The following is a 26,945-nucleotide window of genomic DNA, read 5'->3' on the forward strand; positions in this document are numbered from 1 at the left end:
TTTTTTTTTTTTTTTTTTTTTTTTTTTTTTTTTTTTTTTTTTTTTTTTTTGCGGGAGGGGACGGGGTGTTCTGCTACTAGACTTACTTTCCTCGTGAAAAGTGTGCTTATTTTCATTTTACGTTTCTCTGCTTAGTACCTTTTGGTGTCTACCCCGTCCCCCGTTGGGGAAAAATATCAAAAGCTCATTGAAGGCTGAGGTCAGTGAAGCCTGAGTCCTCAGATGCCTTTGGCACCTCCCATCCACATTTTGTTCTCTGCCCTGCCCCACCTTTGAGTGTCCTGTGGAGAGGACTGGAGGTCACTTCCTGAAGCTTGTCAGAAAGGCGCCTTCCTTCTCCTCACAGGAGTCTCTAAAGGATGTTTAAGGGACAAAAGTTTTCCACACCCTGGGGTTGTAGCATTTCCCAGGCTGGCAGCACTTAGGAAGCCACGGAGGAAGAGACGTCAGAGGTGAAATGGCCTGTGGCCCATGCGCCACAGCCATGCTGTGTCCCTCCTCACACTCAAGTGACAAAATAGAGAGAAGATGCTGAAATCCTGAAGTGATCTTTACCTCTCGATTCTGGAGAAACCGTAAACTCATAAGGGATCCAATCTCCATACAATTCTCTTTTTCAAATTGTATAGCACAGAAAGGGCATTTTATATAATGCTTGGACATCTATAAAAGTCATTTCATGGGAAGTGCCAGAACTTTGCAAAGGCAGCCTGGAAAACCAGTGCCTTTATCCTACTGAAGGGCAGCTGAGATGCGGAGAGGTTCAGTGACTAGCCCAAGGTCACATGTGAGTTGACTGGAACCTCAGACCCCTTCCGGTCAGCATGTGTAAACAGAATGAGGACAGCAACAAAATGAAGGCCTTAAGTTGTTTGTAGGAACCTGAATCAGAATTTGACCATTAGATTAATTTCTGTTCATTCATTAATGTTCATTTAGGGGGCTGGGTGTCCGAAGCAATACTGGTGAAAATAATTCCTTAGCTCACCTAGAACACAGCAAATCTTATTTTTTTTCTCATATTTTTTGGCACAAAACTGAGAAAGTCTAATTGAATAGTGTTTCCTCTTTGAGGTTTGACATAGAAATGGCTGGAGGTAGCTTATACTCCTAACCAGTACCTGCCACATTTTCATTGTCATTGGTCTTTGATAAGGCAACTTGATATTTCATTCATTTTCTTTTTTCTGTTAGAATGGATGAAAATATGGGTGAGCAGTTTTTTTTAACAGACCTTCCTGCTATCCCCTTTATTTCTAATTTAAGGTTTTTATAGCATTGTAATTTGCACACTATTTTGTTTTCTCCTGTGCTATGGTAGAACTATAAAGCAAAAGCCAGTGTTGGGGGAGATGCCCCTCTTAGAATAAGCTTTGCTAACGTATGTAAAAGAAGAGTTAATTTGTATGCCAACTTTTAATAATAGAGATAGGGTTACTCTAGGTTTGGAACTAGATATTTTGCCTTGAATAGTAAGTTTAAAGAGGGAATGGATTATATAATCTTAAAACATGTACTTCATTTTACCAAAAAAAAAAATGAGACTCCGGAAAATAAGGACCCTTAAAAACGGTATCAATTAGTTAGACACTTTTCTTTCTTGAAATTCTTCATCTATACAGTTATCATCTTCAAAGGACTTCGTACTTTATGAGCTAATCCAAATCACTGTTGTTACTGCATGGTTTGAAATGTGTAAATATTTGACATAGAATACTAGAAATACGTATACACGTGTGTGTGTGTGTATGGATAGATAGGTGTGTGTGTCCGTGTCGCAGCGATTTATTTTTATCCTGCCCTAGGTTGAAATGAAATAGAAAGATGTGATGATTCAGTATCCATTTCCTTCATAGTTTATTTTGATTTCAGTTTGACCTCTTTTTGCTGGCTAATAAATGCCAATTTTTGATTAGTTGGGAGATATTTTCTGTTCCTGGAAATAACTGGATCCGCACAAGACTAGAGGGCCTCATAGAGCCATGTCCCTCATGGGCTCAGATTCATCCGGAGCTGTTGCCTTTGCCAGGGAAGAGCACATGTTTTGATGTGAGCTACTTGCCTTTTCCTGGTTTATGTGTTGAAAAGAGTGCTTTGCAAACTCTTGTGCTACATGATCCCGGAAGAGGATTTCAGTTGATTTAACTTCTGCATTGCTAAAGCGTCACTTGCAGCGCTTCCATCCCAGGTATAGGCTTGCAGGGTGTGTCTCCCAACGTTTCCTCCTTTCAAGGCAAAACCATTTATTAAGTTGTCATCACATCACAGGGAAAATGGGTCCTTTTTCCCCTCCTTTCTATAATTTCTAGGAATGTTCTTTACTAGAAAGCTGTATATGTATGTCTCCAAACCTCAAGCAGAAGAATAAGAGAAAAAAAAGAAAAGAAAAAAACTTAAAAGAAAAGCCCCCAAAGCTTCCATTCCTTACTAGGACTGAAAACCAGTATGGTGATGTACAAGTGAGGGCACTACTGAAATAGGCAAGAAGGGCTCTAACCTGGAGATGAGAGCTGGGTAGCTTTAAGCTAGTCCCTTCAGCAAATCACCTCAATTCTGTACCAACTTCCTCATTTGTAAAGAGAAAAGATGAACAGCTTCAAGATGCATTTCAGCGCCCAAGTCATGGGTTCTTTGGAAGATAAGATACTCTAACAGAAGTACGAACATGAAACATCAATAAGGAAAGTAAAACTCTTAAGAGCTTTCTGTGCATTGAAGTGTTTTCTTCTCCTCAAGTTGAAATTTAGAGGGCTATAGACAGGCACAGAAGCAAACATTGTTGGTTTTGTGTTCTCTGTAATATGAATACAAGCTTCATGGGATAAATCAAGAAGTCGATGGATCTCTTAAAAAGCAAATTGGGCCAAGTGTGGTGGCTCATGCCTATAATCCCAGCACTTTGGGAGGCCAAGGCGGATGGATGGATCACTTCAGGTCAAGAGTTTGAGACCAGCCTGGCCAACATGTCAAAACCCCGTCTCTACTACAAATATGAAAATTAGCCGGGTGTGGTGGTGAACACCTGTAATCCCAGCTACTTAGAAGGGTGAGGCAGGAGAATCGCTTGAATCCGGGAGGCAGAGGTTGCTGTGAGCTGAGATCGCACCATTGCACTCCAGCCTGGGTGACACAGTGAGACTGTCTCAAAAAAAAAAAAAAAAAAAAAAAAAAAAGCAAATGGAAATGTTAGTCTTAAAATAAAAACATAAATTTACAAAATTGGGGATCTCTCATAGCAGTTTCTAGTGGTCCAGTTTTTTGAGGGAAGAAGAATGTCTCCATGTAATTGATGAGAAATCTGGAAAATTAACAGTGGGCATGGAACCCTTTCTAGAGGTGGTCTTAGAGAGAAGGTGAAATGGGCATAAAGGAAATATTAGAGTCAAAAGCTTAGGGAGTTTACAAAGCCACTGCAAGCCCCCAGGTTTTATAGATGAAGCAACAGGACCAGAGAAATTATTTTCTTAAGGCCGCCTATCTAGGCAGTGGATTCTTTCCTGGAGCTGTTTTCCTGACTTGTTAAAGTAATGCTTTGTCTTCTGTGATAGAGTATCAGAAGGACTTCAGGGCATCCAGATGCAAAACTGTTTTACATCTGAGGAAATAATGTTGGTTGCTCATTGAATAACCAGGCTCTGAAGGTGCTTCCATCTGATCCATGAGATAACTTACTTTCTGCTCTGTACTCCTGCTTTTTGCTCTGTGTTGTAGTGAATCTGGACTGCATTCCTCCCAACACCTCTGCTTCCCAGCTTACCTCTTCCTTCATTCAGGGTCCTTTACACTGAATCCCCTCTCCTGCAATGCAGTTTCATATCCAAGATCATAATGCTTCCTTAAATAAAGAAGCACAGACTGGGTGGGTCCAGACAGACTCCACTTGTCTACTAGCAAGAAGGGACACCTCTCCTACTCTGATGTCACACATGTCTTTCCTATGTCATATCACATTCCTCTTCATACCATACAGAAGTTCTTCATTTACTCTTTTTTGTTGTTTTTTAAAGAAAAGCTATGCAGGAGAATAGTGCATTTCAAATTGGTCACATTGGTAGATAACACAGCATTTAAAAATATATAAAAATGTAAGACTGCGTCACTTACTGTAGGTTTTGTTTGAAAATTATTTTATAATAGTTACATATATAGGCACGTGTTTATATGCATGAATTTGTACTTATATTTATACACACACATACACATGTACATACATGTGTATGCGTGTACCATGTCACAATGTAGAATGTATTTCCTATTGTGGATCCTGGTCAGAAAAATTAAGACCACTTACTAGAACAAAAATTGTATGAGTGGTTTATTTCTTTATGTAATATTTATTGAGCAACTGCTGTGTGCTGCTGTACATGCTTGGGATATATCAGAGAATAAAATAGACAAAAAAGCTTGCACTTGTGGAGCTTACAAAGAGGAAAGACAGAAAGTAAACATAATAAGTTTTGTGGAAGAAGAAAAAATAAAACAGGAAAAAGGGGAGAGAGGGCCCAAGTGTCATGGCCCATGCCGGTAATAACACACTTTGGGAGGGAGGCTGAGGCAGGCAGATCATTTGAGGTCAGGAATTCGAAACCAGCCTGGCCACCATGGTGAAACCATGTTTTTACTGAAATAATAATAATAATAATAATAAATACCAAAAATTATCCAGGCATGGTGGCGGGCGCCTGTAGTCCCAGCTACTTAGGAGGCTAAGGCAGGAGAATCGCTTGAACCTGGGAGACCGAGGTTGCAGTGAGTCAAGATTTGCATTCCAGCCTGGGAGACAGAGTTGAGACTCCTCAACAACAACAAAAAAGGCGCCCGGGAGGGGGGCGGTGGGGAGTAGAGGGAGAGGGCACGGGAGGAGGCCGGTGTGGCTGGATCAGTCAGAGCGAGATGGGGCGACGAGCCAGGACATGTGGGACATTGTTAGGAGTTTGGCTTTCACCAATGAAAGGGGCACTTGCTAATGTCACCTGTACAGGGTCACTTGGGGATTAACAAACAGATGGACCTCACAGTAGCCCTTAGGAAACCAGTTCATTTCTAAGTGGAGGATAGAGGATCCTCAAACACACTGTACTCCACTGTGAATTTCCTTTCCACTTGGCTTCCCGCTTCAAGTCAGGAGCTTGGGTCTTTCATTTTCCCTGAGAGCTGCTGGCAGTATGCCTAGTTGAATCAATAAATAGTGAAGGAGAAATAAATAGTGAAGGATGATTATCTTTAGCTAAACATATGACTGTGCTAGAATATACCGAACGATAGATGTGGGTTAGCTATCGCTAAGCCAGATAGCCTAAGAAACTGACTTAGTGACTGACGGTCTCCCAGAAGCTTCCTGTGTGTTTTTTTGTTTTTTTTCAGACTATGCTTAGCAGATGTTTGGAATTTTTTTAGGCACCTGAGGGTAGGAATGCTGTCAGTTGCTGGTGAAAATCTTTACTGTGATTAGATAACATTAGAGTTTAATAAATATTAATATATGAAGTCTGCTGTCTGCTTTAACCTTGCTAGGAATTTATTTTACATAGATAACTCCTGATAACCAGTCTTTGGCAACTGTGTATGTTTCATATTTCGTTTTTTTTTTAATTGCAAAGAGCAAGAGATTCATGTCATTGGTCTCAGTCTGCCTTTAAAGAAAGGAAAATAGTAATAGATTTTTTTTTTTCTTTTCCTTGTTCACACCAACCTATCTGTAATTCCTTTGTGCAAAAAGTTGTCTTTCGGGATATACAAATGAATTAAAAAGTGAGAAGTTGGTGGAGTGAAGAAGGGGGAATTCATTTGAGAGAACTCAGGGCTTAAGGTATGACAGCTTGGTACATCCTCAGAACACCAAGGAGTTTGGAAAGCCTGGAACAAGCTTACATTTGGAGGCCTTCCAAGAGCTGAGTGGATAGGCAGATGCCAAACTGTGAAGGCTGTGGTCTTTGCTGAGGAGTTTGGATTGTATTTGAAAGGCGGTGGAAAGTCACTAAAGAATTGTGAGCAGGGGAGTGACATAATGAAATATGTGTTTCATAAAACCAGCCCAGTGACTCCGGGATCCTTGAAGGAGGATGGATTTCTTGGGGGCAGGGAGGGGTGAGGCTTATCAAAGAGTTCAGTGAGGAGGCTGTTAGGATAATCCAAGGGTGAAAAAGTCCAGGAGGAAGGAATACAAAGAAATGTTATCTGGCTTAGTGGTCCTCAATCCTGGCTGCCTTTAAACTTAGGGAGCTTTTCTGAAATACAATGTCCAGGCCCTACCTAGACTGAGTGAATCAGAATACTTGGGGAGGGGGTGGTCGATGTTTTTAGAAAGCTCCCAGGCCAGGCACGGTGGCTTACGCCTGTAACCCCAGCACTTTGGGAGGCTGAGGCAGGAGGATTGCTTGAGCCCAGGAGTTTGAGATCAGCCTGGGCAACACAGCGAGACTCTGCCTCTACAAAAAGAAAGTTAAAAACTTAGCCAGGCATGGTGGTACACGCCTGTAGTCCCAGCTACTCAGGAGGCTGAGGCAGGAGGATTGCTTGAGCCCAAGAGTTCAAGGCTACAGTGAACTGTGATCATGCCACTAGACTCCAGCCTAGGTGACAGAGTGAAACCCTGTCTCAAAAAAAAAAAAAGAAAAGAAAAGAAAAGAAAAGAAAAGAAAACTCCCCAGCGTAATGCTACCTACATCCAGGGTTGGGAGTCACCAGGATCTCCTTACCTTACTACAAGTGTTTTGGTCATGATTTGCTTCTCCCAGTGACCTCCCTGTGGAACCCACCCATCAGGTAAAGATGGGTTGTAATTAATCCATGTGCACAACATTCCTGCAAAATTGGCCACCTTGATGTCATCAGAATTGATAAGCAGTGTCTTCCTTCCCATTTGAAGGAATCTTTGTCACCACGGGGAGGAGAATGCATCTTGTTTTAGATCAGAAAGCACCGCCTTCCTGCACACAGCTGACATGGTTCTCTAGCAATTAAAGCATCAGCTTTTTTCATGAATCTTCACCCATATGTCTATCAAATTTTAGGGAATCCAGGGAATCTGCAAAGTGCTTGAATTTTCTTACATTCCTTTAATTTCTGAGAATTGCATTTAAAAAAAAAAACAAATTCACTTTACCATTTGCATCAAAGCCTGATTTCGGTAGCCTGTTATCAAAGAAGAGGAAACCCAAAAGTTCCCTCTGTGAAGCTAGAGCGAATGGAAGATTGAAGTAATCATATCTTGGTTAGACCCAATTACTGTTGCTCAACCAGCTAAGATAACAGAGTTCAAAAGAATGATGCTGGGGTGGGGAATTTTGTTCAGCTTACTGTTGAGGGGTGATGGGAAGACAGGGTCATCCCGTCATGCCAGGAAATGTGCAAATATGGCCTAATGGTTCCCAGCCATACACAAAAGGGTGTCCGGTACCTCATCCATCTAATGTCCAGAACTGCTTTGTGAAACGACTTTGACAAAAGCTGTTTCCAATAAAATTTCCTGTTTCCTCCTAAGGCATTTGTCTGTTGTTTGCTTAGAGAAAACCCAGGTATAAAAGTTTCATTGTATTTCCATTGTATTTTAGTTTCTAATGGCATTTTGTTCAGTGGGGAATGTTTTTTAAAATCATCCTCATAATTTTCACATCACCACCCACATACATTGAAGGGAAAATCACACACGCAGAGCTGTGTTAGAGGCCCCACAAAACAAGCATGGGGTACATAAAGGTGTCCGAAGTAATGTAATATATATGCGGTTTTCTGTAATATTTTAAATTTTATTCATTGTTGCATAATATATATCATATATATTTGTTACATAATATACATNTACATTCCATTTCCTACCACTTTTCATTGTTCTCTAGATCTTTCTGTGGCTCAATTTTCTTCCATGACATTTTCCCTGATCACACGTGAGCAGAGACACACACATAAACACACGGCCCAGCCACATTAAAAGGCAGCATTCTTCTGACAGTCATTGTGGCTTAAATTATAATTTATACTGGAGGCTTATTGCCTGCTAGTTTGTTTAAAGGTATAACAACGTTCTGAGCCACTTCTCCTTGACCAGAAGCAATATTTTGAGTTTCCACCACTTTAAAGCTGAAGCTCCTTTAGGACAGTGACGCAGGATTGGCTTGAATTGCCTTATTGTCCCATAGAACTTGATGGGGAATGAGGCGTCCTACAGGAGGTGCTCAGTACATTGCTGAAGAGTTTCTTCCCCGCTTTGGTAAACTGAGCTATTTGGCAAATTGGGTTATAGGTGCTCAACAAATACATTTGTTTATTTTTCTTATAGATTTCCTGTTCCCCATCGATATTTCCTTGGTCAAGAGGGAGCATGATTTTTTGGACAGAGATGCCATTGAGGCTCTATGCAGGTAAATGGACACGTTTTGAGTGTTTTCCTTTTTTATTTTTTAAGAACACAGTACTTATCACTAAGATAGGCTTTGCTTGCTTTTGTCCTTGCTAATTGTGTTAGGTCTTTATTGGCAAACCATATAGCGATAGGAGACCTTTTAATTAAAATTAAGTAAAATATTGTTATTTAGTATTGCCATTAAAATAGCATCCACACTGTCCTAGGAAGTACTCAAATAATAGCATTCCATATTTGAGATGATATAATTGGTGTAACAAGTAACAACTCTAAGGTAGTTAGGAAACTCGGATTAAGGTTTCCTAAAAGGCTACGATGGAAATTTAGCATGTTCAGAGGAATAAATGGAGGGTGGCGTATAAAGACAGGAGCAGCGCTTGCATTCCAGGGAAGCTCCTCTCAACCTCTTCAGTTTTCCCTTGTATAAAATAATGATAGGATGAAATAAGGCTATAAAATAACTCAGCACGGCCTTTAACATATAGGCAACAGGCAGTTAAATGATGTGAAATTGAATGAAACTGTCAGAAATTCTTGATGGTTGTGCTTTTGGGTCTTCAAGCTAAGAGGCAGCTTATAGGTTTTAGTGAGTTAGAGGTAATAAAACCTGCAGCAGACAACGATGGGACACTGATACTCCTTTCAAGCTCTTCATGACATTTTCATCCTTTCTAATTTTCTCAAAAGCTAAAATCCCTTAAAAGCTGAATTCTGGGGAAAAAATTATACACAGACTAAATTCACATAGTTTGATGTGATTATGAAACTAAATAAGTATTATTTTAATTTCAGGGTTTTCTGTTTTGTTTTGNATATATATATATTATTATTATTATTATTTTTTTTTTTTGAGACAGAGTCTCGTTTTGTGACCCAGGTTGGAGTGCAATGACCCAATCTCGGCTCACTGCAACCTCCGCCTCCTGGGTTCAAGCAATTCTCCTGCCTCAGCCTCCCAAGTAGCTGCAACTACAGGCACCTGCCACCACGCCCGGCTAATTTTTGTATTTTTAGTAGAGACGGGGTTTCACCATGTTGGCCAGGCAGGTCTCGAACTCCTGAGCTCTGGTGATCTGCCCGCCTTGGCCTCCCAAAGTGCTGGGATTACAAGTGTGAGCCACCACGCCCAGCCTGTTACATACAATATTTTTAAAGGGAAGAACCTGTCTCTCAGGAAGAACCTTGCATTTTTGTAAGTAATTGTTCCTTCTCTCACTATGGCATTTGAATGTAGAAATCTCATTTTTTAAAATTTTTTTATAAGTTTTTTTTTTTTTTTGAAATGGAGTCTCACTGTATTGTCCAGGCTGCTCTTGAAGTCCTGGGCCCAAGCAGTCCTCCCACCTCAGCCTCCTGAGTAGCTGAGAATACAGGCAGAAACTCTTTTTCCTTTTTACATTTTTTATAGAGGTGAAGTCTCGCAATTATTGCCCAGACTGGTCTTGAACTCCTGGCCTCAAGTGATACTCCTACCTAGACCTCCCAGAATGCTGGAATTACAGGTGTGAACCACCTCACTTGGCCTCAGAAAGCTCATTTTTAAGGAGAGGTGGTTACTTCTCTGTTTCCTCATGTGTTTATCTCAGAGATATTAGTAATCCACATTTTAGGATCAATATGAGGTGTAAATGAACTAATATGCACTAGTGCTTAGACAGGGCCTTTATGCATATTAAGCACTCAGTAAAGTGACGCTTTGATAGAACTGTTGAGAGGCAAATGGGAAGACTGCATGGAGGAGGTGGCATTCGGTTGGGATCTTGAAGAGTGAGTGAAATTTCATCTTGAGCATTTCAGGCCGGAGAATTCACTGTGTGGAGATGAGCACCAAATTTACTTTGGCTAGAGCGCTCGGCTACAGCGAGCTGAACAATTAGGTTGGCCAAGTTGGCCAAGTGGAGAGCCTTGAAAACCTTGCCGGGATGTTTAGACCTTTTCTTTTTTCTTTTTTTTTTTTTTAATATACAGGGTCTTGCCCTGTTGCTCACGTTGGAATGCAGTAGTGTGGTCACGGCTCACTGCAGCCTCGACCTCCTGGGCTCAAGTGGTCCTTCCGCCTCAGCCCCTCAAAAGTAGCTGGGACGACAGACGTGCGCCACCATGCCTGGCTAATTTTTGTATTTTATGTAGAGAGGGGGTCTCCCTATGTTGTTCAGGCTTGTCTTGAACTCCTGGGCGCAAACAGCCCACCCAACTCTGCCTCCCAAAGTGCTGAGACTACAGGTGTGAGGCACCGCACAGAGCCAAGACCTGATTCTTTAGGCATGGAGCTCCAGCGAAGTTTGCGAAGGAGAGAGAAGATTAATACTGTAACTCGGAAAGTTTGACGAGGCAGGATTGGTGGACAGATTCTCTTCAGAGAGGGGAGTCTACAGACCCAAAGTTTTATTAATAATTAGGAGATTAGAGCAAAAGTAATGGCATGAATTGGGGAATGAAACTCTGTGACTCGCATGTAGATATAGGTTCATTTCACATTAAATAAAATAAAATAACTGATTTTAAAATCAGTACCTACATTAATTAGATTGTTAGTACTTTCTCCTGACCTATGAATTGGAAAGTGTAGGAGCGAGGTCAACAAGTATTCCATTTTCTAAAAAATATGTGACAACTTTTACAGTTTTCTAATTCTGATTTTACAAAACAGTGGATTAGGGTCTCATTTGAATGCAGCCTAAGTTTTCATGAGTGGACTTTTTGTGTTGGTAAAATAGTCATATGCTTGTCTATTTCCCATGGTTTCATATCAAAAGGAAAGACAAATTCTCATTTTTTTAGGGTGAAGACAAGAAAGGATAAGATGATTAGATCTCTGCCATTTGGGGAGTACTGCTTTTTAGCCGTTGTATAAACTGTTAATTAAATTATCTGCTGAAGAAGCAAACGTTCGCCTGTTTACATTCTTTCTAACTAAGTGGCCCTAAGAGTGACTATTTTGACACAGCTTTTCTGATCAATTTATGACCATTTGGAGTCATTTTATTTCTTAGGGCCAGTAGAAAATAAGAGAGACAGCCAGGCACAGTGGCTCATGCCTCTTATCTCAGCTACTTGGGAGGCTGAGATGGGAGGATCATTTGAGCCCGGAAGGTCGAGGCTGCAGTGAGCTGTGATCGCACCACTGCACTTTAGCCTAGGTGACTGAGCAAGACTCTGTCTTAAAAAAAAAAAAAAAAAAGGCCAGGTGCGGTGGCTCACGCCTGTAATCCCAGCACTTTGGGAGGCCGAGGCAGGCGGATCACAACGTCAGGAAATCGAGAGCATCCCGGCTAACACGGTGAAACCTCGTCTCTACTAAAAATACAAAAAATTAGCCGGGCGTGGTGGCAGGCGCCTGTAGTCCCAGCTACTCGGGAGGCTGAGGCAGGAGAATGGCTTGAACCCGGGAGGCGGAGCTTGCAGTCAGCCGAGATTGCGCGACTGCACTCTAGCCTGGCAACAGAGCGGGACTCTTCTCCAAAAAAAAAAGAGAACAAGACAGGAATATGCATTTTTGTGTTCCTCAAATCACATAGGAGCTTAAATAAATACTTTGTAAAGTTAGATTGTTTAAAAAACTAATATCTTACATCTTCCATGCCTCTTGGCCTGAAACTATTTTTCTAAGTAAAGTAGGCGCATGCTCTGGCAGTATTGGCTAGTGAATTAGTATCTAATTAAGGCTTTTGTATGTGTGCTGATCTAGTGCCGTGTCTCTATCGTCAAAAAAGGGAGGGCATTGAGAATTTTTGGTTACTCACCACTTACTAAGTTAAATATTAAGAAAGCAAGCACATTTACTTTTTAACAATCTATTGTTCAATGTCTAACAATCTGTTCAATGAAAATAACCTCTAAGTAGCCAAATGAAATGTGTGTTTAAAATATTTTTAAAGACAAACAGCCTTTTTTCTTTCCATATCTATCTTTTGTAGGAGGGGGCGGGCACACAGATAGGGCACAAGTAATTTCTTCATTCTTTTTTTTTTTTCTTTTGGTTACAGAGTCTTACTCTGTTGCCCAGACTGGAGTGTAGTGGTACCATTGAGGCTCACTGCAGCCTCAGCTTTCCAAGGTCAAGCAATCTTCCCACCTCAGCCTCCAGAGTAGCTGGGACTATGGGAGCGCACCACCACCCCTGACTAATTTTTGTAATTTTTTTCTTTGGTAGAGACAGTTTCACCATGTTGCCCAGGCTGGTCTTGAACTTCTGGGCTCAAATGATCCTCCCACCTCAGCCTTTCAAACGCAGGGATTATAGGCGTGAGCCACCACACCCAGTCTAATTTCCTTATTTTTTAAAATAAAATGTTGAGCTTGTATATGTTTTTCCAGCAATATCGTTTTCTGGGGAGTGTTTATTTAATAATTTTATTTAAAACATCTTTATTTCCTTACTGAGACAAAATGTGGATATACACATATGAAAAAAAGTAAGCTCAAATAATTCACTTTGGAAAATTCTACACTTCTATTCAGGGCAGACATTGAAGTTCTTCCACACTGATGTCACTCTATCGTTCGCTCCCAATTCAATCCTAAGTCTTGGGTTGAATAATGCTACTTTCACTGCTACACTGAAAAGATTAATGAAGTTCACTTTGCCATGCTATTTATTTCCAGGCTACTGCCATAACTGTTTTTAGTTTGGGTATTAAGGAACTCATCAGGAGATGGCAGGTTTTGTTTTGTTTTTTTCTCTTTCCTGTGCTCAGTGAGTAAATTCCCACTTGCTTTAATGAATTTGGATTTTCTTAATTACCTTTCTTCAAAGGCCAAGGAACTCATGAAATAATAGGTGAAAAAGTGCTTTGAAAACATAAAGTTACTGGACAAAAATAAGATGTGTACACTTCTAATATGAACTATTAGTCTCCCACTTGGTTGAGAGAGATGCTTAATGAAGATTTGAATGTGGCATTAATTATGCAATGTTGAGAGCTTTGTAAATGAGTGAATAGACTTGTGTAACTGAGAACTCTCATGGCCTGAGGAAGGTGGGAGGAAGAGTTGAAAGGAATATTCTTTGTGCAAGCAGAGACACCAACTAATGTTCCCAGGACCTCCTCAGTGAGTCAGTTTTAACAGGATTGTAAATATGTGCTCCAATGAGTTTTAACACAGTGTGTCAGTTGCTCTTGGCCTTTCTGTTTATCGATACTATCTACAAGATGTTAAACCACAGGGAGGTAGAAGCTTTATTAGCCATTTCTGCCTGCCAAGATTGTGGGATTTACTGACTTCGTGCCCTCCATATTCCTTGACAGCCTGAGCGTCTCCTGCTGGATTAATATCCGTTGAGTACCTGAGCACTCGACAGTGAGACAACACAAGGTCAGAGGCTTTTGAAACACCCAACCCTTGGGTGTCAGAAAGCCTGTGACTTTACTCAGATAAATTTTATTTTAGCGTGTTGGTGGAGGTACTTTGCGGCCTTTTGTTGAAGTGAAAAGTAGTACGATAGGCTGGCCAGGCTTAAAATGAGTTATTTAATCTATCTTCAACTTTCTCATGATGCCTTATTTTCATAACCATTTGTAATCAGAGCACTTCAGAAGCAGCACAAAATGAGTTAACTTGCTCCCAGGACCCCATTTTTATTTTTCGTAAAGGGAAAATACAGCCTCATGTACGTTTGAAAAAATCGGAAAAGACGCATACAAAATGTAAACCATTTGAATTAAACGTGTATGTCTGTTTGCTCCTCCGTATTTTCAGCGGTAGTCAGTGTTTTGCTTGTATCATAAAATCAAATCTTATTCAGGGAAAATAAGCATGCTGAGGCACACACAGCTAATTTTGTTTTTCTTCTAATTCTGTTCTAGAAATTGAAGCCAAGGAAGCTTGTGATTGGCTACGGGCAACTGGCTTCCCCCAGTATGCACAGCTTTATGAAGGTAAGCTGGGAATGCCATTTTTTAAAAGTTGGCATAATCATAATCCCTTATTTGCGAATATTACTGATCTGTGACTTATTTTCAGCAGTTTTATAGTTTAAATGTTTTATATTAAAAAAAAAAATGTAGTAAGCATGCAAGACCCCCACCACTGAAAACAAAAGCTAGCACCTTGATGATAATACGCCCATGCCACTCCCACGTCTGCCGCCTGCCACTCCCCTGTCTACCACCTGCCACTCCCTGCCTAAAGTAATCAGCATCCTGAAGACTATCATTTTCTTCCTTTCTTTTTATATAATTCTATTGCATTTCCTGAAAAGTACATTTTACAAAGTTATTTTACCTTTATAAAGAGGGTAATGTGTTGTATGTAATCTCATGGGGTTTTTATTTTTCGCTTAATATTGTATTGTTAAGATTCTTCTATACTGTATGGCCTGTTGCTCATTTGCTTTGGCTGCTGTGTAATACACCATTGTGTATTACACAAGAAACCACAGTTTATTCATGTCCACACTCTGGTTGGCGGGTATTTTGGCTTTCTCTGTTTTGCTTTTATAAGCTGTGCTATTGTGAACATTCTTGCATCTATCTTTTGTGGTACATGCATAATAATTCATCTCACTTCTATCCCTAGGAACAGAATTACTGGGTAATAAAGAATATGTATGTTCAATTTTACAATGCAAGTTTTTCGAAAGTGCGTGTACCAATTTTCACTCTTACCAATCTATGTATCCACATTCCCTCAACACTTGATATTGTCAGACTTTAATTTTTGCCAACCAAATGGATATAAAATGATATACAGATTCTGACTGCCATTTCCCTAATCCTTAATGGTAAGAAGAATTTATTCATGTCACTTGGCCACATTTGTTTGCTCACATTATGCTTCTCTTAGTGATTTATAAGAGCTCTTTTTATTCTAAATACTAATCTTTCATTGGTCATATGTTGCAGATATCTTTCCCACCATTTGTAATTAGGCATCTCACCTTTCTCTAGGTTGTCTTTTAATGAATATTATGTTTTCTGTGGCATTCAGTTTTCAATTGAGAAAATGGTTAAAAAAAAATAGGATCTGAGCTGAATTCTTATCATCTCATTTTCTTAGCAGTGCCCTGGGGATTTCTTGGATACTGAGATCATTCTCTCAGCTTCTGCGTACGGTGGGGAGTGCTCACGCTCCATGCATGTCAAGATAAATAGGCTGTCCGTGTATTTGTTTGTTTGTTTTGAGACAGAGTCTTGCTCTGTCGCCCTGGCTGGAGTGCAGTGGTGAGATCTTGGCTCACTGCAACCTCTGCCTCCTGGGTTCAAGCCATTCTCCTGCCTCAACCACCTGAGTAGCTGGGATTACAGGTGTGTGCCACCATGCCCGGCTAATTTTTGTATTTTTAGTAGATCCGGGGTTTTACCATGTTGGCCAAGCTGGTCTTGAACTCCTGACCTCAGGTGATCCACTCACCTTGGCCTCCCGAAGTGCTGGGATTACAGACATGAGCCACTACGCCTGGCCTAGGCTGTTCATTTAAATGGGAGTTTCATTATTCTCTATATGAAGTCAGTTTAAAATAATTACAGCTATGAACTAAAGCATTCCATTTTATGGGTAACTTTCAAACAAAGGTTGGGTGAATAGTAAAGTGATTCTCAAGTTAGAATACCTGGTCTTCCTTATGTAGCGTAGATTGATTGTACAATATTTTTTTCCAAGAAGATGGATTCTGAATTGTTTTATTGTTAGACTGTGTAAAATATCTTACTATTTCTTCATTCCGGAGAATATTTCCAACCAATTTCTTCTGATTAACTTGCATGCTTATTTTAGTGGAGTTGCTTGTCTTTCCTTTAGAGAGAAGTTTTAACCTGTTAACATTTAAAAGGGCTCTGGGGGAAGGGGGACCAGCATTCTATTGGATTTTCAGTTCATAGCTCTGCTGGAGATAAGGAAAGATAACTGCATTGGCAGTGACACCAAAGCAGCTGTCCTTTTGTTCTCCTATTTAGAAATTAAGTTTTCTTCAATTATGCTCATTTTTTGCATTGATATGCTGCCAGGTAGCACTTTCTTGTGATATATATGTTTGCTAAGAGCCAATGCCAGTCCCTGTGTCACTTCTTTTCTTAATCCTAAAGCACAGGGTGCATTTGCACAGGTGACATTTGGGGTTCCCTCATGTTCCCAAGTCTTTTGAAGCATAAGCCTACTTTTGGGGTATGCTGCGTATTGTTCTGGGCCGTCGCCTCCCCGTTTTTCCTGCCACTGTGTTTTGGGTGAGTACATACACCATACATGCCATACCAACCTACACATGTCCCCCTGTTTAGGTTGATTTGGGTACTTGGCAATTTATACTTCCTGCTTTTCAACCCACAGTGGAAGTTGAGTTCAGAGAATGTCTTCTGTACATCAGTAAACTATCGTCTTTTAAAAGGGAGTCCAGGCGAATACAAGAAAATTACTGGTTTAATTCTTTCACTCCTCACTTGCATTTAATACCTACCAGATTTTTAAAAAATTGTTAATTTGCGTTAGAAAAGGAATCTGAAATATGGCTCTGGGTATACTAACTTAGAAATTCCTAAAATAATATAGTTATTTTCTCACATATAGGTAACAGGCCTGTGAAAATTTCAATTTACATTTATAGATCTGATGTTATACTGTGTAAATATTAAAAAGTATTCCTTAACATCAGCTCTGTTATTTCATCTTGGTGTGTATGCACAGTGAAATACAGGCCAGGAATGGTGGCTCTTGCCTATCATCCCAGCACTTTGGGAGGCTGAGGTGGGAGGATCGCTTGAGGCCAGGAGTTCAAGGCCAACCTGGCCAACATAGTAAGACTGCATCTCTATTTTAAAATTTAAAACAAACAAACAAAAAAAGCAAAATACAGTGTCACAACCTTCAAACAGTGTTACAACCTGTCTTGCTTCATTTACTAATGCTCTAGTTTGCATTAACTATAAGTCTTTCTATTTCCATTATAATGGTTCCACTAATCATTTGTCTAAGAGAGACTTAGTCTATAAATTAGTGAAGAAATGTAATTCTGTGATACTAAATTTTATATATTCATAAATCTTTGGACTATAGCCACTTCCTTGGTCTGCCTATATTATCATTTAGGGAACAATGTCAGTAATCCAACTCCAGCCTTCAGAAAAAAAAAGGATAGACTATAAGTTTATACTCATTCTGATATATTATCTCTAGAAAATAGATTACTAAGAATAAGGAATTCCATATCATTCCATAAAACCAGTGATCATAAAAAATGATAAAAACATAATGAACAGTTATGTGCCCACAAGAGCTGAAACAGAACTAATTACCTGTATCTCCAAAACTACTGACAGCCATGTTTATTCCACTGTGTGGCATTAGCCATTTTGAAGGCCAAAGGGATGTTTTATTTTTTATTTATTTTTTTCAGACAGGGTCTCATTCTGTCATCCAGACTGAAGTGCAGTGGTGTAATGAGAGTTCACTGCAGCCTCAAACTCCGGGGCTCAGGTGATCTTCCACCTCAGCATCCCACGTAGCTGAGACCACAGGCGTGTGCCACTATGCCCAATAAAAAAATTTTTAATTTTTTTTGTAGAGACAGTGTCTCGCCATGCTGCCCAGGCTGGTCTCACACTCCTGAGCTCAAATGATCTTCTCTCCTTGGCCTCCCAAAGTGCTGGGATTAGAGATGTGAGCCTCAGTGCCCAGCCAAAGAGAATTTTTTAGCTTGTGGTGATTCTAGTTTCCTGCTGTGATGACTGATTTCACCCAGGTCTGGTCCAGAGAGTTACCCCACACTGAGACACTCCTCCTCCTGGCACTGTAGTAGCGTTCTACTGAGGAGGCCCATGATTTGCCCTCATAGCTGGAACTCCAAGAGGGTGATAACTTGCCTTTATCCAGTGGCAATTTTAGAGCTGTTGTAAATTTCCACAGTGGCTACCTCCACTCTGCTTTTCTTGGGTATATTTACTTGCCAAGGGATCTTTTTAGGCAGTCCAGAGAAAGGAATTCCTCCATTGAGTTGACTATTTCCCCCTCTGGTTTTCAGTTCTGATACAGCTTCTTCATTGTCTTGAGAGAACTGAATGAACTCTTCTACAGATTAAAGGATTTGAGATTCTGTTCTATAGCAACTTTAAAGCTAGCCCTTTCTTTTTAGGGGAGTTATATCAGTTCCTACAAGGCCATATTGCAGTGCTAATATTTGTTTTTAAAAAAGCATATCTTGAATTCTCCTTGGCTCTTGATGCCATGTGATGAGTGGCATTACATTCCATTTCCTACCACTTTTCATTGTTCTCTAGATCTTTCTGTGGCTCAATTTTCTTCCATGACCTTTTCCCCGGATCACCACATGAGCAAAGACAACACACCATACAACGGCCCAGCCACATTAAAGGCAGCATTCTTCTGACAGTCATTGTGGCTTAAATTATAATTATATACTGGAGGGCTTATTGCTGCTAGTTTGTTTTAGGTATAACAACGTTCTGAGCCACTTCTCCTTGACCAGAAGCAATATTTTGAAGTTTCCCACCACTTTAAAGCTGAAGCTCCTTTAGGGACAAGGTGGGACGAGGATTGGCTGAATTGCCTCTATTGTTCCCATAGAACTTGGATGGGGAATGAGGCGTCCTACAGGAGGTGCTCCGTACATTTGCTGAAGGTTTTATCCTCCGGCTTTGGTAAACTGGCTATTTGGCAAATTGGGTATATAGGTGCTCAAAATACATTTGTTTTATTTTCTTATAGATTTCTGTCCCCATCGATATTCCTTGGTCAAGAGGGAGCATGATTTTTTGGACAGAGATGCCATTGAGGGCTCTATGCAGGTAAATGGACACGTTTTGAGTGTTTTCCTTTTTTATTTTTAAGAACACCAGTACTTATCACTAGGATAGGCTTTGGCTGCTTTTGTCCTTGCTAATTGTGTTAGTTTTATTGGCAAACCAATTAGCATAGGAACCTTTTAATTAAAAATTAAGTACTAAATATTGTTATTTAGTATGCCATTAAAATAGTCATCCACCACTGTCTAGGGAAGTTACTCAAATAATAGAATTCCTATTTGAGGATGTATAATTGGTGTAAAAGTAACAATCTAAGGTAGTTAGGAAACTCGGATTAAGGTTTCCTAAAAGGCTACGATGGAATTTAGCATGTTCAGAGGAATAAATGGAGGGTGGGTTATAAAAGACAGGAGCAGCGCATTGCATTCCAGGGAAGCTCCTCTCAACTCTTCAGTTCTTCCCCTTGTATAAATAATGATAGGATGAAATAATGCTATAAAATAACTCAGCACTGCCTTTCCAACATATAGGCAACAGGCAGTTAAAATGATGTGAAATTGAATGAAACTGTCAGAAATTCTTGAATGTTGTGCTTTTGGGTTTCAAGCTAAGAGGCAGCTTATTAGGGTTTTAGTGACGTTAGAGGTAATAAAACCTGCGCAGAAACGATGGGACACTGATACTCCTTTCAAGCTCTTTGTATTATTTCATCCTATTCCTCAATATAATATGTCAACTCTTATTAGTTTCTATATCGTGTGTAAAAATATTACAGACTAAATTTTCACATAGTTTGATGTGGTTATGAAAATAAATAAGTATTATTTTAATTTCAGTGTTTTTCTGTTTTTGTTTTGTTTCTGTTTTGTTTTTGTTTTCTGTTTTGTTTTTGGAGAAGGAGTTCTCGTTCTTGTTGCCCAGGCTGGAGTGCAATGGCAAGGTCTCAGCTCACTGCAACTTCCACCTCCCGGGTTCAAGTAAATCTCCTGCCTCAGCCTCCTGAGTAGCTGGGATTATAGGCACCCACCATCACGCCCAGCTAATTTTTTATATTTTAGTAGAGGCTGGGTTTCACCATGTTGGCCAGGATGGTCTCAAACTCCTAACCTCAGGTGATCCACCTGCCTTGGCCTCCCAAAGTCCAGGGATTATAGGCGTGAGCCACCACGCCCAGCCTATTTGTGTGTGTGTGTGTGTGTGTCTGTGTGTTTTGTTTTGTTTTGTTTTGTTTTGTTTTGTTTTGTTTTAAAGAGAAGGTCTCACTCTGTCACCCAGGCTGGAGTGCAGTGGCACAATCATGGTTCACGGCAGCCTTGACCTCCCAGCTACAGGTGATTCTCCCACTTCAGCCTCTGGAATAGCTGGGACTACAGGTACACACCACCATACCCAGCTAATTTTGTATTTTTTGTAGAGATGCGGTCTTGTCATGTTGCTCAAGCTGGTCTTGAACTCCTGGGCTCAAGCAATCATCCATCTCGGCCTCCCAAAGTGCTGGGATTAAAGGAGTGAGCTACCACACCCCGTCTCGGTATTTTTTTTTTAATTTGGAAAACATCATGAAGGTAGAATGACGTCCAGTATTTCTTACCACTTTGTAGGCAAAGAAAGCAGTGGTAGTTCTGTTTTCTGCCTTTCTTGTATAATACAGTGTTATTTGAAGCAGCCAAAGTAAGCAGTGGTTTGGGGCAGATAGATGGAATATTTAGAATAGTATATGGACTAGACGAATTCTCATGGTTTAAGAGAGGAAAACACAAACAGTCCTCTTAAAAGTGACAGAAATACTGTCACTTTTCTAGTCCAATTAAATGACTGATAGAAATGTACAGGGCATGTACCCATTTTCTGAAAGAAAGCTAATTCTAAGAACTTCACTATGGAGTATAATATCATAACTATGTCATCAGGAATGAAAAAAACGTCACAGATGCAGTTTCGGGAAGGGAAGGAGTCCGCATCTGGAATATGAACTACAGACATTTTTTTAATGTTTTCATGCTTAGCTGTGAAGCAGAATTAATCTGTTTTCAATCCATCACTGGTGATCATGCATATGCATGAGGTCACTTCTGAGATGCATCTTAGGAAATATTTAAGCATTATGTCATTTCACACATTTTAAGCCAGTTAGAGAGTGGGTGCTCTGGACAGCAGCAATAGTTTAGGAATTCTTGGGTCGTAAAATATCACTGTAGCATTTCAGGCCAAAGGGTCATGATTAAATTCTTGAATGCTCTTTCAGAATATCAGTTTGTGAAATGTTGTTTTCCATTTCTGGGAGAAAAGCGTCCTCTGCACTTTGCAATTTACACTGGCTCTGAGTACCTTTTGGGGAGCCACCTTTCTTTGGAGCAAATACATCTGTGCTGCTAGATCTTTGGCAAAAGAAAAGCCTAGAAGAAGCAGACTCTGCCAAATATGCTAGTTGGACTTCAGTTTTCTCTCCTGCGTAGAATAACACCTCATAAGAAATGCAGTGATGGATGTCAGAGCACTTTAAAACTTAAATTATCAGGCCCAAATTTGAGTAAGTGCAAAAAGGCCTAGGGTTGGATTTTCTTTTTTAAAAAAGGAAATTCTTCAGAACACAGTAATAGTAATCAACTGGTTTGTAATGGAAAACCCCAAGGCTCTTGTCCACAAGTTCACATAAATGGACTTTTCATGAAAATGATGCCCCTTTTGAGAGGCCTAAACAAATGTTCAGAAGAAAAGGGACTTCTATCTAGTGTATTTCAAGCACCTTCGTTTATTTTATTTATTTATTTATTTTTTTGAGATGGAGTCTCGCTCTGTCGCCCAGGCTGGAGTACAGTGGCGCAATCTCAACTCACTGCAACCTCCGCCTCCCAGGTTCAAGCAGTTCTCTGACTCGCCCCCGGAGTAGCTGGGATTACAGGCACCCGCCACCATGCCCAGCTAATTTTTTGTATTTTTTTAGTAGAGATGGGGTTTCACCATATTGGCTGGCTAGTCTTGAACTCCTGATCCACCCGCCTTGGCCTCCCAAAGTGCTGGGATTACAGGCATGAGCCACTGTGCCCAGCCAGCACCTTTCTTTAAAACACATTACAAATTCTGAGCTGTCAGCTGCATAGTGTAGTTGAGATACTTGTGGTACTGATCATGTGATATTCACTTCATTTGCTAGACCTGCCTCTTCCAAATACCTTTGGCCTATGGAATTCAAGGGCCAGCAAAATAACGAAGCTACAGTATTATTTGAAATGTTGCCCTGAGATTTGGAAGTTCTCTCCAGACGACAGACTTTTTATAGACTTTTGTCTTTGCCTTGTTGATATTTTCTGAACAGTTGATTTTAAATACATGTGGTAAAATGGTTGCAGAAAATCAACTTAAACAGTTTATAAAATCTTTCCCACCTACCTCCTCCTCTTGTACTGGACCGTATTTTATGCAGGGATCTTATAAGTGATCTCATATATACCCTAGCATTATTCTTAGTTTAGAGTGTTCATGTACCTGTGACATTTACAGATCTTACGGCTCCTTTGGTCAAGAAGTAAGTAGGGGCTTCTTTTTCTACTCAGGGCAAGAAGACTTGTAGACTTAATGGGTTTTATGAGAACAATGACATTGTCTTAAATATAAAGTTTGGCAATAACCAAAAGTTACAAGTGTGGGACTATAGGTTTTTTGGATTTAGATTGCTAAGCAGCATTTTTACATTCACACTGCAAGGGGTTCATGTATCTGCCCTTGGAGATACATGAGACAAGTGGCTTGGAGAAGTGGCTTTGGCCTGATCTTGCTAGCTTTTCTATATAATGCAATTCCAGTGGTAAGGCCAAGATTATGAGAGCTATACTCAATAGTAATCCTGGAGGAGTGACTGACTTTGTCTTGAAGCATGTGCAGATAGTATTGTGAACTGTGATTCACTACCAGGANGGAAGGAAAGGAAGGAAAGGAAGGAAAGGAAGGAAAGGAAGGAAAGGAAGGAAAGGAAGGAAAGGAAGGAAAGGAAGGAAAGGAAGGAAGGAAAGGGAAAGAAAGAAAGAAAGAGAGAGAGAGAGAGAGAGAAAGAAAGAGAAAGAAAGAGGAACACAGAAGTTACTGGGTTTGACAGTCACCATGTTTTAATCGTGTGGACTTAGACAACATCTGTGACCTCCCCAAGCCCCATTTCCTCATTTGTAAAGTGAAGGTTAATCATAATATCTGTACCATAGGTTTGTTGGGAAGATGAAGTCATACATAGGAAGTGCCTAGCATAGTGCCTGGCCCGTATTAGGCCTCGTTTGTGTAGCTGGAACTGTGATTTGATATCAGTACTGTTCCTGTAAGTAAATAAGGCCCCAGCACAGTACATTCTTTGGGGGTCCTCCGGGACAAATGAAAACCACAGAAACCCTAGGGTATAACTCTGGGCTTTAGGTCTGTAATGCTATTAGATTGGTGCTACTAACATAAAAAGATAATGTTGACCTTTACAGAACTGGCCTCCTGGGTCTTTTTCGTTCGACTAAAATCTAGAGTTTGTGAAGCTAAACCTCTCCCCAGCCCTATAGGCCTCTGTGACTAGAAAATTCGGTTATAAACACCATTCAAATATTAAAGCCCAAATGAAGTCAAGTGACTATTTGATTACAGGTTTGATTAAGGGAACCCAGACGTAAGACTAACTGTAACCATTCCGGATTCTTTAAATCTTGAAAACATTTGAGAACTGAAACACTGTGGGTGTAAGTCCTTTAAGTAATCGATACCCCAATAGAGGGACCTTATATCCACTCATTTTAAAGTGTGCAGACTTTTCTTAGTTATTTGTTTTCTTTTCCTCCCCATCAACACAGAATTCTTCTGAACATAGGCACTCTGTGCTATCTTTGTTTATTCTGTAAACAGGCTACCACATAAGCTATGAAGTCAAAATTGGGCTTATCAGGCAGGGAAAAATACTTTCTATTCTGTTGCATCAACATTGTTAGGCAAACTGCAAGAACAGGATCAGGAAGATAAAGCCCTGAGGTGGTCTCACGTTTCCCAGGAATTTGTGTGAATTAAATGATCTTATCTTATGAAAATGTAAGGATTGCAATTTGTAGGAAAAACTGGAAAACTGGTGATAGCAGATAGCAAACAGACACATTACAGGTTCATTTCAGGAAGGATGAGTGATGACCATCTGGGAGATGGCAGGAAAACTGGGGCCTGAAGGGTTGTCATTCATATTTGTACATACCATTTAGTTCAGCACATTTAAAGAGTTTCTTTTTTCAACTATTGCATTATTTCTCCATGAGGCTTTGGATTTTTTCTGTAAGTGTTTTATTTTCAATGGAACTAAATTTCCCTAATTTTAAATTGATATTGCTGTTTGGCAGAGGTCAAAGTATTGGTATCATAATTACAATAGGATGTGTGTTGCAAAGAAGAATCTGACCTGAGTGCTTAATCTTGAACTCAGTAAGATTTGGATCCTTGAAGTTACAGTATGCAGATTCTTTAAATGATCATTTGTCCTATTGCCATGACTATGGCACACATTATATTGTCCTATAACAGGAAGCTGTTCTAAATATTGGATATTAAAGAGGGCTTCAATTTCCATTCTGTGCAAGGACTCAGAAAAATTTTAAGCAGGCTGTCCAAGATTATGATTCATCAGAGATAACTAAAACTAATTTTTAAATTTGAGTTTTAATTTGAAATAAAGACACTTTATTTTGGGCCAAAAACTACTTGGTTTTTGTTGCTGTTTTGGCTGTTCTATTTCTGATGAAAGGAGACATCAGCAAACTTTTCTTTTTTTTTCTTTCTTCTTCTCTTTTTTTTTTTTTTTGAAATGGAGTCTGGCCCTCTATTGCCGCAGACTGGAAGTCGGCAGATAGCACAATTTGCGGGCTCACTGCAACCTCGCACCTCCCCAGGTTCAAAGCCGATTCTCCCTGCCACGGCCCGACCGACAGACTGGCATTATACGGTACAGCCTAGCCAACCACGCCGCAGAACTACTTTTTTATTTAGCTAGAGGTGGGTTTTCGGGACATGTTGGACAGGCCTGGTCTCAAACTCCTGACTCAGGTGATGCTGGCGCTGCCTCGACCCATACCAAAGTTCTGGGATTAGCAGCGCCGTGAGCCACTGTGCCCAGTAAAACTATTTCTTTCTTGGCAGCCAAGACGGTGTGGCAGTCCCATAAATGACTCAACGCTAAGAGTTACTAGAAGAATGATTTTTCTCCAGGGTAAGTGAGCAACTCATTCAGCAGTTAAAGAATCAGAGACCTTAGCCCAGTGATCAAGCTGTGTGGCCATTTCACAGCCAAAATCATAGAAAACTGTAACAGGGAAAAACTGTCAAGCGAAAACATAAAAGTATTTTTATTTTTAATTTATTTATTTAATTTGAAATGGAGTGCTTGCTCTGTCCGCCCAGAGCTGGAGTGCAGTGGTGCAATCTCGGCTCCAGCCCTGCAAGCTGCCTCCCCCTCCGCGGGTTTATGCCATTCTCCTGCCTCCAGCCTCCGCGAGTAGCTGACTACGAGCGTGCCCACCAACCATGCTCGGCTTTTTGTTTTTTTTTTTGTATTTTTAGTAGAGACGGGGTTTCACCGTGTTTAGCCAGGATGTCTCCATCTCCTGACCCCGGCAGGTCGTGATCCGCGGCCACCGGCAGCCCTCCCAAAGTGCTGGGATACAGGCGTGAGCCACCCGAACCGCCCAGCCAAGGTATTTTTTACAACGAGCTCGACTTTTTAAAGCAGTTTCTAATGACTCCTGTAGGTATTAGATATAGTAGCTGCGTTGCCAAGAAACTCCTTAGATATAGGAATTGTCCTTAGAAAACAGGTGTTTATCCCCTCATGTAGAGAGTGGTCGTGCCTAATACTAAGCATACATTATTTCTTTGCTCTATAAGGGCCATCTAAAATACTTTAACAATGTCGGATGAGGGAAGCTGGAATTAAGATACCTCATGACAATGAGTGAACGTCATAACAAATTGCTATGACTGGGGGAAAAGGGGACAAACAAACAGGGAATGTGTTTAGGTAAATAGCTTATATGATTCTCAAAGATCATAGTTTCTTGTTCCGTAAGCATCTACCATCTTGAATGATATCCCATAGAGCTCGAGCCTTATGTAGATTGCAGAGGCCAATAGGTTGGCAACTAAGGCCCATTAAACATTATTTCTATCTATTATTTTTGACCCTGATCATCATCAGCTATGATTTTTGGACATATATATTAAACATCTTACAGGTAATAAAGGATCAAGGGGGGGCTATGCTTAAGGAATCTCAGCTGGATTTTTGCCTTGCTTGTAAGAGGAAATAAAGCTTATTTCCAACTCTTCTGTTATTCCAAAAATATAACAGTAACTGTGCTTCAAAGCCCAATAGAGATGAAAGCAAAGCCGATTTGTGGCAAATTGAAGAATAATATACGAGAATTTGGAGGGAGGAAAGGAATTGGAGGGGAAAGAGAAGAAGGCAGGAAATCCCCACACCAGTTTAGCTCCAAATGGTGGTAACAGAAGCAAGTTGGATGGTATTTTCTTCTGGTGTGTGAGTTGTGAAGACTTTTTATGAAGATCTTAGAAGAAGAGGTGCGGGTGTAGTATCGGGAGTAAGTGTCACATAATTAGAGTAAACAGGAATGAGTCTGGTCAAAGAACATACTCTGACTTCGCGGTATAAAAATTTGAATTATGCCAGAGATCGACTTCTTGGGGAGTCAAAGCTTTTAAACAAATGAACTGGAACCTCAGCACCCACTGAGCTGTGCAGAAGAGCCCTAGAAGCCAGCGCTCCATGGTTTCCACTCATTGTCCTGTGAAACTTGGGCCATGGGATATTTTCCACACCAGTGGAAAAGACATGTATCATACTGAATTGTGCCCTTTGATATCCTGCC

The 26,945-nt window shown here is 40.4% G+C and overlaps 2 protein-coding genes across 2 annotated transcripts in view; both read left to right on the plus strand.

The window, feature by feature from the left end:
- The window catches only part of LOC108533114 (rho GTPase-activating protein 7-like), a 171,109-nt gene extending 154,577 nt beyond the window's left edge, over positions 1 to 16,532 (plus strand). Inside the window, exons 2-3 of the mRNA XM_017877507.1 lie at positions 14,170 to 14,241; positions 16,387 to 16,532. Coding sequence (XP_017732996.1) covers positions 14,170 to 14,241; positions 16,387 to 16,445 — 131 coding nt within the window. The 3' untranslated portion in view covers positions 16,446 to 16,532. The remainder of the gene's footprint in view (positions 1 to 14,169; positions 14,242 to 16,386) is intronic.
- Positions 8,273 to 26,945, plus strand: part of DLC1 (DLC1 Rho GTPase activating protein) — a 37,990-nt gene continuing 19,317 nt past the window's right edge. Inside the window, exon 1 of the mRNA XM_017877504.1 lies at positions 8,273 to 8,360. Coding sequence (XP_017732993.1) covers positions 8,355 to 8,360 — 6 coding nt within the window. The 5' untranslated portion in view covers positions 8,273 to 8,354. The remainder of the gene's footprint in view (positions 8,361 to 26,945) is intronic.

The sequence above is a fragment of the Rhinopithecus bieti genome, unplaced genomic scaffold (assembly GCF_001698545.2).
Source record: "Rhinopithecus bieti isolate Rb0 unplaced genomic scaffold, ASM169854v2 scaffold_10584, whole genome shotgun sequence".
Classification (NCBI taxonomy): Eukaryota; Metazoa; Chordata; class Mammalia; order Primates; family Cercopithecidae; genus Rhinopithecus; species Rhinopithecus bieti.